General features: G+C 53.0%; 1 protein-coding gene across 1 annotated transcript; it reads right to left on the bottom strand.

The window, feature by feature from the left end:
• Positions 1-1927: 1927 nt before the first annotated feature.
• On the bottom strand, positions 1928-6927 carry LOC119102908 (protein odd-skipped-related 2). Its single transcript, XM_037226358.1, has 3 exons — positions 6862-6927; positions 5705-6156; positions 1928-3277 (listed from the first exon to the last, which is right to left on the bottom strand). The coding sequence occupies exons 1-3, from the start codon at positions 6925-6927 to the stop codon at positions 2821-2823; spliced, it is 975 nt and encodes a 324-aa protein (XP_037082253.1). The 3' UTR covers positions 1928-2820.
• Positions 6928-19665: the final 12738 nt, after the last annotated feature.

Genomic DNA, 19665 nt, shown 5'->3' with positions numbered 1-19665 from the left:
AATAATATATCCTCTCAAAAACCTTTATTCATTTTTAGTTCAACCTTCAAAATATTCCAAGAGACCGGAACCAAAAGGCTGGTGCCAAATTGCATGGCAATGCAGGAAATCTTTCGAGTTTGGAGGCCGACTGTGGGTATGCTTTGCCTGTAGATCTTTTATGATTATTGTGCGCTCACGCAATGGGGATATAAACCTCATAGTACTTTTGACAGGTAAGAAACCTGTAAGTTCATGTGAGCAGGAAAGGACGTAACAGAAAAGCAAAAGTGTTTTCAACAGAATAAGACGTCGCCTCCACCGCCACCTCGCCAGCACCTTAAAATGGCATGGTCCTTCGGAGAAAGAGTGGTGTGCATGTGCTTCAAAACATTAGGAGTTAACACACTCCTCAGACTTGATCCTCCAAATGTCTGCCTGTGGGGATACTGGAACAAAGCCGTTTGCAAAAGCAAGGAAGGCTGCCAATCGGCACAACCCAGCAAAGGCATCGACGTCACCCTTTGTTTAGTGTTAGCGTAATGCGCGTACACATTACGCACCGCATACCAAATGCCAGAGGACACCGTGAGCACGACATGGACAGAGAACCAGAGAATGTCGTGAGCACGGCATGGGCAGAGAACCGGAAGACGTCGTGAGCACGACATGGACAGAGAATCAGAGAATGTCGTGAGCACGACATGGACAGAGAACCAGAGGACGTCGTGAGCACGACATGGACAGAGAATCAGAGGACGTCGTGAGCACGACATGGACAGAGAACCAGAAGACGTCGTGAGCACGACATGGACAGAGAACCAGAAGACGTCGTGAGCACGGCATGGACAGAGAACCAGAGGTCATCGTGAGCATGGCATGGACAGAGAACCAGAGGACGTCGTGAGCATGGCATGGACAGAGGACCAGAGGACATCGTGAGCATGGCATGGACAGAGAACCAGACGATATCGTATGCACGGCGTGGACAGAGAGCGTGTGTTCTATAGCTGCAAACGCTGCGAATTAGATGAGAGGAAGAGGATTTATGCATAATAAATTGGGGAAACATCCATGATCTTTAAGCGCTGAGACAACAACATCTTACATCTTAAAGGCTATCACTTCCGACAAATGAGGCATACGTAAAACCCCTATTTGTGCGCACCGTTTTGAGCGTGTGCTGAATTCATTGTCTTGCATGAATGACCAAAGGTTATGGCATAATGCTTAAATTTACAGCGAAGCATACGCAACTATTGAGTGAAAATGTGCTGAAGCTTTGACGCATATGTAGTAATTATTTTCAATGGAGCAGGTTCAATTAATGTCGGGTGTATTGTAAATATTTGAGATAAGGTCATTTTTCACCGGAGCATTAATTTAGGGACGTTTGGTGACGTTTCCCATGGCGTAAAAAGAACCAGCTTTATTCAAAGTTTAGTGTTTGTGCACGTTTCATTTTCATTTGCGGTGCATTGGTAGCAAGACTTTGTCCATAAACGCGAAACCGTGCAATGCACGAGCGGAAAACCTGTTATCTCTGGAATTATTTCTGCCAAGTTTGCAGTGTCCCGTCAGGAATTGCCTCACGCAAGTCCTAAGCTGGCTTGCTCACTCGCTGACTACCTTTGCTGCCCCCCCCCCCCCCTCCTCCCCATATTAATCCCCCTTCGCTGGTCCATCTCCATGTCTGTCCCTCGCCGGCTTCCTCCCCCTACTGACTTCCTTTCCTCGCTGGCTACATATCATTCGCCGAGTTCCTGCTCTTCACCGGTTCCCCACGCCCTCTGCCTCTCTCTCTAGTAACCCGAAAAACGGAGTGCCAAAATACTATATCAAAAGCAACATGAGCAAAAATATCTACAACCATGCTATAACTGTTAGCTGCTGCTAGCTGTTCAGTCTGTTGATGCAGTCGTTTGCTTAGTTAGGGAGGTACTGTTTTTACCAAGAGAGGTATTGTTTTTATTTGAAGAGATGCTCAGAGACCATGTTGCATATGCGAATACGTGCACTGGACGTGGACTCGCGTGATAGGCACTGAGTGCACAACATCGCACCGGTTTAAGCCATGACAGCAATTGTTTTACGCAACCAACATCCACCTGGCAGCTAGTTTTTAGAGAAAAGCCAGCTACACAAATGGTTTCAAAGAGAGTATTGAAAGAAACATTTGTGATCTGTGCCCTTGGTCACAGTATTCCGAATGAATTTAGAGTAAAGTTACCTGCAATACCGTAGGTTTGTTAAGTCTAGATTTGGCATCTCTAAGATACGAATTTTAACTTTATTTAGGTGCGCTAGTCATGGCAATACAATCTATTGTAGCTACAACAATGAGCTGTTTCGTAATACATTTCAATTAGGTGTCAACACGAGGCAATGCCCATATTTTTCGTACATAAAAGACTTTAACAAGGCCTATCTTCACGAACATTTCAATGGAAATAGAACAATCACATTTGCTGACGGTGCATTCAAAACACTGAGCATTTTCGCGCGAGGACAATGGCATCATGTACGTCTCGGTCAGCCGTTCCACACGTTGAGCTGGATGCCGCTGACATTCAAATATCATGGCCGATGGCAAGTGTCGTCCTCGCGCACCAGTGAAGACGTACAAGCCCATGTAACACGAAGGGCTCTCATCATATGACGCAGCCGGCGCGTCGCGGTCGAGCTATGTACATCAGAGTTCATCATTGTACAGGCTGGCCTGCTCCAGCGGGCAGGACGAGTCCGACTCCTCGCGCACGTCGGGGAACGCTCCATCGCGAGGCACCGGCCGTTACGGTTACACCACCGGGCCCGCCTACAGCGCGGCCGCCTGTCGCCGGATTACGACATGAGCGACTCTATGCTGAACTTGGCGACTTTCGCCGTCACGGTGGGCGCGGGCGCGCCGCGGGCGGCCTCCAGCTGCTGCGCCTTGTCCTGCGACATGTGCTGCTGGAGCGGCAGCGGGCGGCGGCGCGGTCCGTCCGGCTCCGCCGCCTCCTCGCTCGCGTCGCTGGCCTCCTCCAGGCCCAGTGTATGCGTCAGGCCGTGGCGGCGCAGGTCGCACGCCCGTCGGAACACCTTGCCGCAGTCAGTGCAGCAGTAGGGCTTGATGTCGGTGTGCGTCAGCAGGTGGGTCTTCAGGTTGGAGCGCTGGTTGAAGCTGCGGCTGCACGTGGGACAGCGGTGCGGCGACTCCTCCATGTGCAGGATCTTGTGTACGGCCAGCGTGCGCGACTGGCAGAAGCCCTTGCCGCACACACCGCAAGTGAACGGCTTCTCCTTCGAGTGGATGTACCTGTGGACAGGGAGGGCAACGCTGTTAGAAGCTGACCGTGTTACGAGAACCGCTGCAAACAACGTGTCTGTTTCCGTCACTCCCCCTTCACTTCCACTCTCTCGCTATCCCTTCCGCCTTTTCCTCTCTCTAGCTCTCCCTTACCCTATGCATATATATATATATATATATATATATATATATATATATATATATATACATATGTATCATTATTCGATCCTTCTTTCTCGTTCTCTTTCATATTCTTTTCCTTTTTCGCTTTCCCTGTCTGCCCTTTCCGTCTCTCACCCTGTATAACATCGCTTCCTACCTCCCTCCATCGCTCCTTCTGCCTGCATGTGGTGCAACTTGTGCTGGCAGACATGGAGTCAGCAGTTCTCCAGCAGTATCTAGCCTACGTTCATGTGCATTATCCAGCAATGCAGCACGACCACATCTGTGGTGTATGCAACACGCGACGACGATGGCAAAGGTCACGCTCAGCAGCTGTGACGTCACTTCCGCCCGTTTTCACCGAGACAGCGCGTCTGAAACTCCCCGCCCACCAGCGTCCATCCCGCAGCGCCGCGCCACCCACACAGATCCCACGTGACACGTGACACACGTGACCCGCGAGCGGCGTGACGCAGTGCCTCGCTCATCTGCATCACCTTCCGCCCAGCTGCTGCGGCGTCGGGCCGCCACGGCGGCATGCCCGCCGCCCAACGTATGGCCACTAAATTCGCAATAAACATCATTGATGGGGATGTTACAATGTTATTCTCGGCAGTGATTAGCCAGCCGGTTTATTGTTGCTGGCAGCATTTATTGGGCGTAAGTCAAATGCGGAGGTGATTTAACGAAGCATAAAGCTCTATTTACGATGACTAAATCACTGACGTATTGTGTGCCGAACGATCCCTGCAAGGCACACTTTTATTCTCCATCCCGCAACGATATTGATAAATTATGAAAGCTGCAGATATATGGCGGCGCGTTGGCCAGCCAAGTTATGAGTCGTTTTAAGCGTCCCACCTGCCATTTAAAAATCAATTGGGTGGTCCCTCCGTTGACGAGACCAACTACGTGCTGTTCCAAGAGCTGTAAATGCGGCCCTATTCCAGGGAGAGGTCGGACACTGCAAGAAGGCCGGATCATGCTCGCAGGTACTGACAGGCCTGCGTCTTGGCAGATGTGATGTCTCCAGGAATACAAAGGTGCTGCGGATTCCGGGTCCTCGACTCCTACTCAGGCGGATGTGGTTACGCCAGGTGCTGCCGTGATTCGACTGAGAGCTTCCGTTTCCTGGATATCAAACTGCATGCAAACCATCGCCGCTACACAATTCGATTCAAAACACGCCAATGGACACAGGGCAGAAGTGGATGCATGCTAATACAGATAGCCATGAAGGTAGCGTCTTCATATTCAAATCAAGGCATCACGTATTCAGTAAGTACGCTGCACGTGACTAAATGAAGTACCGGACAAAGAAGTTCAGCGGCCAGACGGTACTGCACCCTGGCCGTGATTTCATCCGTACGTGATAAGGATTGCCTTGGCTACACCTAGCTTAATTACGTTACAGACCATCCCAATGATAGCTCGGGGCACGATTACACGATAGATTGTTCGAGTATTGGCAGGCAAGCGCCGATAATGGTGAGAGGCGCGCCGCAAATTAAACCGACGCTGCTGTTTATGCAGGCAAGGTTCCGTGTTCAGTTGGGCGGATCTCACCGCGGCAAATTACCATGCAGGAGGCATGGTCGTCTCACATTGCCTGTCGACGTATGCCACAGAGAACAGACCAGGGTAGCCGCACGACTGGATGACGTTACATACATGTGCCCTCCCTCCTGTGCTCCAGATGAGCGTCGGGCTCGACTGCCAGCCCCGCGGAGGACTGCTGTATCGGGGAGATGACAACTGCTTTCTGCGGGACAGCAGCCCTCGTCTCTAGGCCCTGAGATGGCTCTGGAGACCGCAGTGTATCTCTTACAGTCCTTGTCTAGGTCCCTGAAGTGTTCCTGGGGACGACAGCTCTTGTCTCTGGTCCTGAGGACAACAGCCCTTGTCTCTGGTCCTGAGGACAACATCTCTGGTCTCTGGCCCCTTGGGGTGGTCCTGTGGACAGCATCCGTCACCTGCGGCCCCCCCCCCCCCCTGGGGTAGGTGATACTGGTGCATCTGTTCTCGCCTGTGCTTGTTCGGAAGGCCTTGAGAACAGCTGTTTCCACCTGTGATCCCGCTTTAATCACGCTGATACGAGTCTCGTCTCTGGTGCACGGGATAGTTTTGCTGATGCCAATGCTCACCTGTGGTCTCTGAGTTAGACCTGTATTATAAAGGAGTTCCCATCTGACTGGTTCATGCACCAGTTCTCACCCGAGCTCACCTGAGCTTACCTATGGTCTCTGAGATGGTGCTGAGAGCATCAGTTCTTACCTGTGGTCCCTGAGGTGGTCCTGTCGGCGAAAGGCCTTGCCGCAGATGTCGCACGAGAACGGCCGCTCGTCCGTATGCGTGCGCTCGTGGATCAGCAGGTTGTAGCTCTTGGTGAAGTGGCGCTGGCAGTACTTGCAGATGAACTGTTTCTTCGGTCGGGCGGCGCGGCCGCGACTTGGTGCCGGCCGCCGCGTGAAGGGAAGGCCCAGGCCGGGGAAGAGGGCGGGCAGCAGCAGCGGCTGGTACTGCTCCAGCGCCGGGAAGGCGGGCAGCAGCGGCGGCCGCCGCCCGGTCGGCGTCGCCTCTGTCGCCGACTCGGCCAGTCGCGCGAAGTCAAACTTACCGGCAGCGGCGGCGGCGGCGGCGCTGCGGGCCTTGCTCAGGTCGGCCATCTGCGAGAAGGTGGAGAGGAGGCGCTGCGAGCGCAGTGACTGCTGCAGCGCCAGGTACGACTCGAGCGCCGTCAGGCCGTACGGCGGCGCCGCACCGGCCGCCGGCACGGCCGAGAACGCCGACGCGGCGGCCGGCGGCGGCTGCAGTGGCGCGGGTGACGTCATGACGGGGAGCGGCGCGGCGTGTGACCGGCCCCGGCGGCAGCGGGCGGCGACTGAGAGGCGGCCGGGACGGTAGCTGGCCGCGGCCGCCGCTCCCGCCCCGCCGGCCGCCGTCCCCCGGCTTACGCATGCGCCGCCGCCGCCGCCTCGCCGTCTGATTGGCCGAGATAGGCCGCGGTGTGCGCCTGCAATCGGCGGCTGGACGCGAAAATGGCCGGCCGCGCCGACGGAGCGGCGTCGATTTGTCGGCGGCGTCGATCGCGGCAGCTGCTGACGTTCACGTATGGCACCGCTCCGCCGGCTGACTGGCTGAGGTATGGCCGCGCCCCGCTGGTCATTACCGGTGGGCAGGTGAATTGAAAGATAAGCGGTGACAAATTCGGCCCGTCGGGCGGGACCGCTTCATTGTGAGGCGGCCTGCTATCGCCGACCGGCCGCGTGGCTCGGGGCGTACACGATCGCCGCGGAGGGCGTCACCCCGTGCCAGCTGATGAATGCCAGCTGGCGTGCGGCGGTGCCTCTGCCCGCACCACATGGCGTCACAGCAGCGCCGACCGGCCGGCCGGGCGGGGCTGGACGCTGAGCTGGCTCGTGCTGACTGGCCGTATTCTGCAGCGGATTGATCTGCATCTGACCATTGCCGTTGGGCTGCTTCCACTCTGATTGCATCCGGCTTGTGGTCAGTCCGGGCGTGAGGTTCATTGCCCCGAACCGTATCTCAGCCTGGGTGTGTGACGCATGGCACTAATGTATATCCCGCGCACCTCGTGTATTGATGAGAACGGCAGTTGCTCGTTTTTCTGTCGCCATCCTAGACAATAGGCGTAGTTTGTTTGCTAATAGTGACAGCAAAAGAACGGTGTCTGCATCTCTTGCACATCAAAGCGATCGGTCCTTCTAAAAACCTTCCCAACTTAACTGCGCAGCTGATCACCTCCACAGATGACCAGCAGCAGAGTTGTTGCCAGTTTGGTACGGTTTTCTTAGATCGCTGCGGTGCCATGGCCAAAATTATGGCGATTATGTTAGGAGCTACTATACTTGGTACTGGCGTACCAAATGCAACGAAAAAAAAACTCAATGAGAAGCTCAAGCTTTGCCGAGGCAACTGAGCGTAAGGAGAGAGTCGTGTGTGAAACAAGAGACGAAATCCATTTAATCAGTTAGAGGTGAGGTATTTGCTAATGCAATGTATTGAACAAGACATTTTCCTTCGGCTCAGTTCTTTCGAGCCGTTTATTTAAAAAGATCTGCACCAACTCTGGCGACATTCATGCTGGTGGTAGTTCGTTGTTGACACAGTACAATTAAAAGACGATATGCCCATCCATTCATTTGCAAGCTGTCGCAAACTGTTTCGATCGAGATCTATAGCCAAATGTCAATGCATGACTATTTTGTAACGTTTCCTGTAACAGCCAGGGAAGAAGAAGTTCAGTAGAAATAATTATGTGTACAATGATGCCATGATCTTAACTGACGCCAAGCTGAGCAGACCCAACGTCCGTAATAAATATGACCTTGAGATGTACCTAGCCAAGAGAAAAAGACGAACAGATCTGCATGTCTGTTAGCCTGAGTTATTTGTTGAGTGTGACCACGTTGTGACACTAGATCCTTTCACCTGCCATCACTTTTTATGGCGTCATCAAGCAGAGCCATATTCGTTGCATAGTTTGAGATGACTGACAGTCAACTCGTCGAAAGCTGAATCTTGGAATATGTTCTCAGCCAAAAAAGTATATTTTGCATAAGAGCAGAACTACAGCACGGCCAGTGTTTCAGACCCCCTTGATATTCTCCAGGAGCCTAGTGTCGTAAGTGGTTTGACCTTCAGCTGATTGACTCAGTGAAATCCTAAGCCCCTCTGGTTTCTGAGCTATATGCTGGCGAAAATGGGGAAAGGCATATCGCGGAGTGCATTTCAGTCACCTCGGCAATGATGACGTCATAAAAACCTCATTCAGATCTTACCTTTCCATCATACCTGCGGCGATCAAAACCAAGAAAAGTATAATTGTCAAGGCGTTCGTATCTGGCTTTCGTGAGCACGATTTCCAGATATAACGGCCGTCAACTGGTTCTCAATCGATGTTATGCTAGATACGATGGCGTGATCAAGCCATGACGCATTGAGGAGCATAATTACCACACTGAAAACCGTACTGTTAAAAGCAGTCTCTTCTACGTAAAAAGCATATTGCTAGTTAAAGTGAGCTTATTTCATCATATCTGAAGCTTGCTTAGATATCTTCAAACATGAAACATTCCCCTTTAATAGAAGATGGAACAATACGCCACGGCAAAAGTTCCGTGCAAGTCATACCATTTTTGGCTTCAAAGCCGGATATCAATACCAAACAATTCAAAGCAGACAAGTTTACATATGAACTTCGATGACCGGAAAAGTTGAACCATTCACTATGGAGCCAGAGTAAGATCCATTGCGACCAATGATGCCGCTGAAAGCTAAGTGCGTAACGATTATGCAAGTACAGACAGGGTACTTCGGTTATTGTATGTCAGTGATAAATTTCACGTGTATGCTATAGCCGTAAACATTGTGCTCTTAAGTTGGTTCAAATGTGAGAGCGCTCTGCGCTAATGCAAAGAATCATACATGGCGCTTGAGGACGACTGACATGTCTGTCGCCTGGCGCGGTCCAGTCTGTTACAACCTGTGAGTTCCATCACTTTCCCAGGAACGGGGCGACAAGAAACGGATGCGGCATATCGCGGCAGACGACAGCTCTACTCCAGCCACCAGCTCGGACGACGCCAGCTACGAGCCCAGCACACCATCATTCCTCACCGTGACCTCGACAGGCCACGCCGTGGGGTGCCGGCTGGCGTGACCAGCGGCGCCCACCCGAGGACGTCACCGAGCAGCTCGGGGGCTGAGGTGGCGACGTGCCCCGCGGACGGACTCGATGCGCCGGCGCTGCAGGAAGGCGGCTGGGATTGCTGTACCCACCCCGGGCAACTACCTCCGCGCGTGTCGCTGGCCCGTTGCCCGGTGCTTCAGAGCTCGCGGGCAGAGGTCGGGACCCGAGTGCCGGCTCGACTGGTCGGTTCGAGTGTCGCCAGCGAGGCAGCTCCCAGTCCGCATCACGGCGTCGTTAAAACCGACCTCCAGCGTCTCCTCGGCAGGCTGGAAGTCCTCAGAATGTGTCATCAACAGCAAGAGCTGTACAGGCTGTACAGTCCTGAGCACGCAGGCATTGTCGTGAACGGTAACCAGCTGTTGGATATTCCCGCAGGCCTCGGACGCCGACCAAACTTTCCAAGCAGGTGGAAGAGGGCCGAGGGGCCGCAGGAGCTGCTCACGTATGGGGCTGAGGTCGGAGGCTGGTCTGCCGTGTCCGACGCCAGGCCGCTGGCGAGGTCTGGTCGCCGTGGTCCCTGAGCAGGGTGACCCGCCAGTGGCCTGCAGGACGGTGACCCAGCCAACTCCGGCCGACGTCCTCGCCGTGGGAGGTGCGGCATCGCACTGGAGTCGGGCCCTCGGCCTCCGTTCCGCCCTCAGAGCTGTCGCCGGTGGGTAAGAGTCAGTGATGATGAGTCGTGATGTCAGATGAGATGAGTCAGGCATGCTACCGAGGTCACTTCTCAGCTTTCCTGTGGGCTGGGGGCCCGGTGAAGATCATCTGCACTGTCGTCATCAAAAAGACTAGAGGCTGTTGCGCACTGAGCAGAAGTCAGTAAAAAAATTCATCGATGATTGGTTGATAGTATTTTGATGTGCTCGTCGTTCGACCATTTCAGTTGTGATATCTTACCCACGCTGTCGTGGTGAGGTTTGTGATTAAGGGTCTCGAGGAGTCATCCATTTGACATGATCTGCAACATTTTCTGCTGACTTAAAATTGATAAAGATCTATAGGGATTTAACTTGTATTTATTCGTCGATTCAATTTGTGATAAAGATATACAGTTTCTCTCAGATTTTCTTGATCAGGCTCAGGCTTCTGATTGTCGAAGATGTCGTCAAACAGAGAGAACGGTAAGGATTTGGGAGTTAAAACTTCTCTTTTTTGCCTGAGAGTGAGCCATCAGCCAAGTTGGATTTTTAGCCTCCTATCTGGAGGTTCGTTGTTCAGATGCTGCCCCACATATCGGCCAGAGTGCCGCTTGCATTCACGGGGTACAGGACTGCCTCCCGCTGCGTGGTCCACACGGATCTGGGATCACCACTCTCCTCAGGCTGCAGCAAAGTTGTCAAGAATAGGGAATAAACGACGAACAGAAATAAAAAGAAAATATTGAGCCAAGAGTTAATAGCACGCCCGGCGTGAAGGGGAAGATCTGGCCTGGAGTCGATATGAGGCCCGATGTGGCGGGGAAGGTCTGGCTTGGTGGGGTGGGAGAGGGTCTGGCCCGGTGTGTAGCGGAGAGGTCGGACCCGGTGTGGCGGGCAAGGTCTGGCTCGGTGGGGTGAGAGGGAGGTCTGGCCCTGTGTTAGCGGAGAGGTCGGGCCCGGTGTGGCGGAGGGTCAGGTCCGGTGCGGCGTGGAGGGTCAGGCCCGTTGTGATGGAGAGGTCAGGCTCGGTGTGGCGGGGAAGATCGGGTCGGGTGTGGCGGCGAGATCAGGCCGGCTGTTGCGCAGAAAGATCAGGCCTGGTGTGGCAGGGAAGGTCAGACCTGATGTGGTGGGGAGGTCAGGTCGGGTGTGGCGGGGAGATCAGGCCCGGTGTGGCAGGGTAGGTTAGACCCGGTGTCGTGGGAGGATCGGGCCCGCTGTGGCGCGAAGGGTCGGGCCCGCTGTGCCGGGGGGCCCGGAGGGGTTCCTGTCACGCGGCCACCCCGTGTCGCGGCCGGTATCAGCCTGGGCTGCGCCGCCCGCTCGGCTGCGCCACCACCATTGACAGCCGCCTGCCAGCAGATAAGAGCGCCTCGCCGCTGGCCGGCTGCTTAGTATGCGCGCCGGTCGCGCCATCAATAGCACTAACGACGGAACACACAGGGCGCCGCGCCATCCGACGGCAGGCGGCCATTTTGGCGCGGCGGCGTCAGAAGCGGCGCGCGCCACGGAGCACCCGGCGCGACCCGGCCGGTCACGCGGCTCGTGACCTGCAGAAACTAGCCGGCCGGCGCGGCCAACCGGCGGCGAGCGCAGCGCCGGCGCCGCCTGTGATTCGTCGCCGCCGGCTCTGCGCAGGCTGCAGTTTTTGTTGCTACCTGTCCGACAGCCGCTTGTTGATGATGGCCATCACATGACCGTGCAACATTGCATGAGTACCGACACCTATCGCCGCATGCACCGGCCTCGCTGTGTAGCCGAGGCTCAGGTGTCCCGTTGAGTTACACTCACTTGGAGGGCCATTCAGCAACGGTTAGGAGTATCTTTGCAGAAATCGTATCCATCAAATTTCGCTATGCATGACAAGTGCAGATCTCGGCAGCAGTGTAAAAATATAGGGGTCCTCGTGATATATACTGCACTTATTATCTTGAGACCTTTGGTTTGTAAAGAGGTACAAATCATACCAGTAAAAAAGAGCATCTGCACTAGAATGCGTGTTAAGCAACACAACCGTTAGATATTTTTCATCAAGCAGCCTCAAACATTGACTTGTTGATTGTCTCTGGGTACGAAAACGTTCTCCATAATCACGGAATTCTGCCCATAATGTGTCGCAACGTTTAGGAAGCTTCCTGCGGCCCACGTTGGTGCGTTTGGCAAGCTCTTGCCATGTAACAACTTTACTTCATTAGAGTATTGATGAGGACGAGCGTTAACGCTCCAATGTCCACGCTTGCGCCAACGCGAACCGGTCACTCAGCTCGCTACCAAGGTTGACTCGGAAGACTCTCGTTTGCCAGTCCCCAAATAGAACCACTCCATCCCGTGTTCCAACTAAGCTGAAGAAACCTGAAACCAATCACACCGTTCACTGCACCAACGCTTCTAAATGTGCCGACAACACCAAGGGCATTGTCTATAAATGCCTGTGGTAGAAGGAACACGTGCTGACAGCCCCTTAGTGCCATGTGTCGTCAACGCGGCCTCGTGAAGAGTGTTTCATCCGCCGCGGGCGTGCGACGTGGCTGTGGTGCCAATTTTAGCGATCAGGTCCTTGGCATCTTGAAGGCCACTTGGATTATGGCGAGTTGTACTGTTTCAATCTTTATTGTTTTTGCCGTTTCGCTGCTTATGGCCCTCTGGTTGGGTGGGGCCTCACAATAGCTTTCGCTGAATGATCGCCCAATACGTTGCGCACGCGACGCAGTACATTGCATACGATCGTGGCGTTCTGTCGCAGGCTAAGTTTCACAAGATCACAACGTGATCGGGTCACGCTTAGCGCGACTCATGTTAGGTATTCTCTGGTGGAACATGCAGGGTGAGACGGATTGTCTTCTCGTGATGCATTCTTGGCGGGGGGGGGGGGGGGGTGATATCGCTGTATGAGGAATGTGTCATTGGCTGATCATAGGGAGGCGAAGTCGAGCTGATCGTATGTCAGGTGTACTCGCTAAAACGCCAGACGTTCGGTGGGCTGGCAGCTGACGTGCTTGTATTGCAACCCGGCTCCACAGATGCGCCGTGTGAGAACCTTCGTCACACGTCACTGCGTCGTACCTGGACAGCGGGAGCTCTGGCGCGCGGGACCGAACCACGCCCCCCCCCCCCCCCAACGTGAGCTCGCCACACCCGCTACCGGCCGCTCCAGTAGGTTGGATATCTGCATCTCCCACGGCTGAGTGGTGTGTCGCAGGTGACGGCGTCAGGTCTGGCTGCTCCTGCTGCAGCCGCTACTCCTGCTGTAATCGCTGCTCATGCTGAGTCCACTGCTCCTGCCGTAACCACTGCTCCTGCTGTAGAAACTTATACTGCTCAAGCCGCTGCTACTGTTGTAGCCGCTACTCCTGTTGTGCCCGCTGTTCCTGCTCAAGCCGATGTTCCTGCTGCAGCCGCTGTCTCAGCTGTAGCCGCCGAACCTGCTGTACCATTGCTCCTGCTGTGACCGCTGTTCGTGCTGTAACCGCTGCTTCTGCCGTAGCCGCTGCTACTGCTGTATGCACTGCTAATGCCGTAGCCGCTGCTCCTGCCGTGACGGCCGCTTCTGCTATAGCCGCTGCTCCTGCCGTGGCCGCCGGCGGGCGGCGGGTCTGCCATCTGGCGGCGGGGGGGAGCGTGACAAGAGGCGCCCGCCGATGGCTCGGCCCCTGCGCGCCCCGCACTAACTCAGGCTGGGCCGACGAGCTGCACCCGCTGGCGGCGGCCGTGTGTGGTCCGGTGCCGGCCCGTCAGCCGGGGCCATCAGGCGACCCCGGTGCCCAATCGACCTGATGACCGCACACTGGAGCCGCGGCATACAATGGCAGCGGTGCTGCAGTCCGCAACGGGCCGGTCGCTAGAAAAAGGCGCTCGGCTCGAGGAAGACGTGCGGTGGACATGCATGGGAGGACGGGTGCGAGCCAAAAAACAGATGCGATAAAAACAACGGCGACAGGGATATATGTACATGTAATGAGATAAAGGAGTGCGAAAGAGTGATGCAAAAAAGGAAGCGAAAGAGAGGCAAAGGAGTGAGGAAGGGGTACAGAGAGTCCAACTGCCGATAACGTTCCACAGAATGCGACCTTTCAGTTCAGACGATGCAGTTTCTAGCCTCCGGCTTCTGTAGCCATGTAGCGTAGAGATGGTGGGAGCTTCTTTCAGTCTTCACGGATAGCGGGGCGAGTAAACAGGTCAATCTGAATCGAATCTGAATGGCTTCGTACGTGACTTTTAACCTGTCTCGGCTCATCGGAGGAGCCCGACATTCTTCTTCACAGTTCGCCGCACGAGTCACCAGACGAACGAACGACCACCCAAACTCTCCCGGCCTGACGTTTTTATGTCGCCGAAATGACAGCCGCTCAACCGAGCCGAAAGTGGTCGGCGCCACGGACGTCTCCTTGGTCTAAGGCGACGGGTGGTGCGCAGGGCTGGTGCACAGCCGGCGCCACGGACGTCGCCGGGATCGAGGGTGACAGGTGGCGCACAGGGTGGCACACAGGTGACCCACAGCCGGCGCCGCGAGCGTCACCAGGCTCGAAGGCGACGGGTGGCGTACAAGGTGGTGGACAGAGTGGCGCACAGCCGGCGCCACGAGCGTCGCTAGGCTCGAGGACGGCTGGTGGCGCACAGGGTGGCGCACAGCCGGCGCCACGAGCGTCACCAGGCTCAAGAATGGCGGTTGGCGCACAGGGTGGCGCACAGAGTGGCGCACAGCCATGCCACGAGCGTCGCCGGGCTCGAGGACGGCGGGTGGCATACAAAGTGGTGGACAGAGTAGCGCACAGCCGGCACCACGAGCGTCGCCGGGCTCGAGGACGGCGGGTGGCGCACAGGGTGGCGCACAGCCCGCGCGATGAGTGTCGCTAGGCTCGAGGGCGATGGCTGGCGCACAGGGTGGCGCGCAACCGGCGCCACGAGCGTCGCCGGCATCGAGGGTGACGGGTGGCGCACAGAGTGGCGCACAGCCCGCGCCACGGGAGTCGCCGGGCTCGAGGACGGCGGGTGGCACACAGGGTGGCTGATCGGTCGCCAGCCGCAATGGAATGCAGGACGAATGGCATTACCACGCCGCTTAATCGGCGCCGATTCAGGCGGTCGCTGTCGATGAGACCGTTGACCCAGGGTCGGCAGAGCCCCCCGCGGCCCCAGCGGGGCGCACGCCGCCGCTCTGATATGTGACGAGGCCCACCCTGGCACCTGCGGACAGCGAACCCGCCGCTGCGCTGCCGAGCAGCGAATCAAAAGAACAGGTGGGACCAGGACCAGGACGAGAACCAGGTGGGCTCCACGCGCGCGACTGACGACGCTATACCGGTTTGCCATTGCTCTTTGTTGGAAATTATTGTTGCATGCCAATGAGTGTTGAAAGGAATACATTGGATGATACAAATGAGCAAAGCGAGGCGAAATGCTAACGACCAGGTAGACGTTTTAGGTGTTTTGCTGTCACATATGATCGTGGCTGCCAAAGGCTTCACCTGGTATTCTGCTACCTTTCATGTGTGACCGGGCGGTTAACACACCCTGAATATCCCCGAAACCAGCCGACCTATCGCGTCAAACGATAAAACCAGAGACACCATGACGGTATCAGAACACGCCAGCTTCCGCACTGCATGCACTTATGACGTCACATAATGTGTCAAAAGTCGCGATTTTTTAACATTCTTCTGGATCGAATATCTATTTCCATGTCTCATGACACTGACCTCTGATGTGGCTGAACTATACTTTGGTTGCGGTAGATTTAACGAAACGATGACCCCTTTCTGGACGTTAGAAACATACGCCCGTTAACAGGCTCAGTGCCATTTCAGGTCAGGTTCCATCGAACGATTTCGTCGCATCGGTACCGCATTGATGCATAGCAAACTTCCCTGGCGAGATGGTGTTTTCCAATCGAATCATCACAGCGAGAGAGAGAGAGGGGGGGGGGACTTTAAAGTAGTGTCCTACCTATGGGGTATATTTCAAAAACATACCATAGTGACCCCAGAACTAGTTACGTCTTGTAACAGCACTTGGTGGTGCCACTGCAGCACCGTTTAGAGGTAATAAGAACGTGCATTGTAATTATATTCGGGTTCAAATTATGCTGTCAATGTTTTGTAACAGCACTACGCAATCCTTGTAGATGTGATCACCGTCGTCACGACGACGGCCGTGCGCACGGCCGACAACGGCCGTGTTGGTGATTTGTGACGAATTTGGCGTGGTCTGTGACGTGGTCTGCAAGGTGACAAGCATCAACTTGACGATTATTGGGTGGGACTGACCAGAGCCATGGAGTGCTCGTTGACTTTTTTGCATCCGACGATCAGATCCACAGATGCTCGTGTGACTTACTTTTGAGCTCCTGAACACGAATGCGGAGGTGAAAACCCAAGGCCCTGTTAGGTTTACTCGGCATGGCAAGGATAATTTGCAGATTTGCTGGCTTTGTTTCTCCGCAGTTTTTTATAGGCCCGTTGCATTTCATATACAATGGACATTGTAAGCTCGTGCAGCTTATTCTCATGCTGTATTCACCAAATCACCATGAGTGTGCATGAAACAAGCTCTGAAGCTGGGAGCCACTCTCATCATTCGATTGGAAATGTAATGTTGTCATAACGTAATACGATGTGCGGCTTACTCTGACCCAGTCCGACTATCTGTTCCAAACCATGCTCAGCAAAATAAAGTGTCCAAATGAGGCATGCACAAATGTAGCAAAAGTGTAATAACAGGCAATATGGTGAAGGGTAGATTTGTGAGGCTTTGAACCGACTTGCAAATTGAATCATCAGACCTCGTGACACAAGAAAAATTCACTGCTCAGCAACAGGCCTAAAAAGATGCATGAACTTGGGATGGGAACGGAAGCCAAAAATCTTGCACTATGGGTTAATTTGTTGTCGACATTTTACTCTTACCTGTCTTTTCATTTCTTGACAAGCAGTACAAATGTGAAGACGCTAGTTTCATCCACTTTGGAGCTTTCGCAAAAAGGACATCTTGATGTCAGTTTTTAGCAAAACTGACATCAAGCGTCCCCCAGCAAATGACGAGCTAATTAACACACAAGTAGCTCATTAGGATATGTAAAACGCATTGATGAGTTTAAATGTCTGCAGGAACAGAATCGAACACTTGTAAGGAATGAACACATATTATGGAAGCGATGCTGTTTTGTATCGTATCGGATAATGTCAGTTAAGTGTAAATGCTCACGCTGGACAAGCCATCAAATTCATATTTTTATCTGAATGATTTGGCTGCACTCACATTCACAGGTAATCAAATGCAGCAAAAGTATTGTCTAGCCAACGGATGTGTATTGGGACAAAATATACTTGCGTAATGCACTCAAAATTATGAATGCGATGCAGTTGCCTAAAGCCAAACAATGAAACATTCGGAACGTTACCATTGCCTGCCCTTTGAGAGAACTCGAACGAGTGCGTGCGTTGATTTCTAAATTGCATGAGCTGTATGAAATGCATCATTCTCAGTTCCAACAGGCTGCACCATTGTATTTAGGAACCTACCATAAGACAAGGATCAGCTGATGCATCAGGGTCGGAGAGTAACGCTAAACCGATCATACTTTGCCAAAGATGCAGTGTTCCTTTGCATTAACGCGCAATCGGGCGGGAATGGAGTTCAAATTGCGCCCCCCCCCCCCAAGGTTTTTCTAGAATGGTTCCCGAACGGCGCGGCGTAGCCCCCGTCACATTTTGCATAGTTGTAGAACAATTGAATAGCGGATCGTTTTGATATCACAATTTAGATATTACTGGTAAGGTCGCGGACCTAATGGTAGTTCAAAGTCGGGCCATGGTTTCAGCGAAGTCAATTTCTAGGGAATCGTTCAATGTGATGGAACAACGGGGTGTTAGACGAAGCATGCATCTCTGAGATTCTTTCTTAGGCAGCACAGATATGTAATGAGCAAATTACGTTGACCCAATGTCAGGTATGAGTATCAGACCAAGGTCAAAACCAGCCTGTTTGATTACTCTAGGGCTTGCCGTATGGGATAGTTCTGGTGCTCATTTCGATTCAATTGACAGCAGGAACCGCATTATTCACCATCCATGGACTTCTTAGAGGTCAGAATAGGCCACTGACCTTAAATAGCCTAGGTCAACATTTAGTTTTTAGAAACGTACTGCCTAGCGTAATCTGTGCCGCTTATTCAAATGCAAAACTCAGAGCAGTCTGGTATGACCTTAGTCGCCATGACCTTCAAAAGGTCAAACAAGGTCACTGACCTTTAATGAGCATGTGACCTTTTGCTTAGAAATAGTTATCCAGGTTCTGGGGCACTTTGGAGACCAACCGAAGTTGACCTTGTTGACCTGATTTGACCCGTATGGTCACGACCTAGGAGCATGAAACTTTGACGAAAGTGAGTTTCACGTACAGGTCCACACACACCCTGTAAATTTGGTGTTCTAGCTGTTTTAGTCCCGAGATCTCAGCGGGGTCAAGTTGACCCCCCACCCGAACGACGGGTATTTAGCCTGCCACCGGGCGGCGTGTTAAAAGTGCGTTAAAATGCAGAGTGTGCAAGGAAGACGACCCACTTTTTCTATTATACCCTCAAGACAAGACCGAAACAAGCAATAGTTGCAGTCTAATGATTGTCCTAACATTACATGCTAAGATGATCATAACCTTACTTTCGCAAAAGCCCAAAGCAGCGTATAATCATGCTGAGACTCGAACCAAGTAGCTCCCCGCCTATTTCACACGGGTCTGTTGACAAGTGTGCTGACACAGTGTAGGAGGTACGATGATGCCCCCCCCCACCAGGCCTCGTGGTGTGGGTAGGAACGAGGTATGGCATACACGACGGTGCTAGCTTATATACATACACACACACACACACACAGCACACACCACACGACACACAGCAGAGACACACACACACACACACACACACACATCACACACACACACACACACACACAACAGCACCACACACACACACACACACACACCACACACACACACACACACACACAACACACACACACACACACACACACACACACACACACGCCACACACCACACACGCACACACACACACAACACACATATACTATATATAATATATATATATATATATATATATATATATAAAGATTGCGTTCGCCAACTCAAGCACCTTATATAAGCTTGGGACGAGTTTCACGAGTTCTCGAGTTGATCAGCGTTCTATCGCAATCCTATCCATTTTTAATACTCAGAAGATATTCTCGTGAATTCCTTCCTATCAGGCTCGTGCTTCAGAGCATCGGATGCATTACGTAGCTGCTCCCAATCGACTGTTGCATACGAGCTCTGTTGGTCGTTGTGTGGGGCAGCCTACATTGTTTCTACACTTCGTAACTTGCTCAGTCGCATTCAGGAGCATTTGGGTAAATCTATCTGGATGGGAAAATTGTCTGCAAAGCCCGATCTCTCCCCACACGAGAGCATTCATAAACACGTGATACCCCAGTTTGGCTGTCAATTTTAGTATCATGGGCAAGACATGGTCTTCGCTTGATTGGAGATCTGTATGCATTAAAAAAACCGTTTAGCGCTAAATAGTATGGCTCCATTAAATGCATTGCATATTGTGATAACATCAAATATGTCTGTAGCATTGAGGGGAGGATTACATGTCATTGCATGTGCTTGTGTGTTATGTTCAATTGATTTGCCTCATGCGCGTGTTTTAAACCATTATGGTGTGCACTGTGTGCATGTGTTCTTTTGCCTGATGATGCAGCCGTTGTTCTGTGAACGCGCTGCGAGCATATATATAATAATATATATATATATATATATATATATAATATATATATATATAGATATGGTGTGTGTGTGTGCGTGTGAGTGGTGGTGTGTGTGAGAGGAGAAGAGA

This window comes from Pollicipes pollicipes, unplaced genomic scaffold (assembly GCF_011947565.3).
Source record: "Pollicipes pollicipes isolate AB1234 unplaced genomic scaffold, Ppol_2.1 Scaffold_5724;HRSCAF=6776_pilon_pilon_pilon, whole genome shotgun sequence".
Taxonomy (NCBI): Eukaryota; Metazoa; Arthropoda; class Thecostraca; order Pollicipedomorpha; family Pollicipedidae; genus Pollicipes; species Pollicipes pollicipes.
Note: the sequence above shows the minus strand (reverse complement) of the source record. Positions and strands in the feature narration are given on the sequence as shown.

Coding starts and splice junctions, on each gene's coding strand:
- LOC119102908 (XM_037226358.1), bottom strand. CDS start 6,927: ATGCAATCAGAGTGGAAGCAGCCCAACGGCAATGGTCAGATGCAGATC. Junction 6,157..6,861: donor TCAATCCGCTGCAGAATACG/GCCAGTCAGCAC, acceptor ACGGCGCTCGAG/TCGTACCTGGCGCTGCAGCA. Junction 3,278..5,704: donor GACCACCTCAGGGACCACAG/GTAAGAACTGAT, acceptor CCCTGTCCACAG/GTACATCCACTCGAAGGAGA.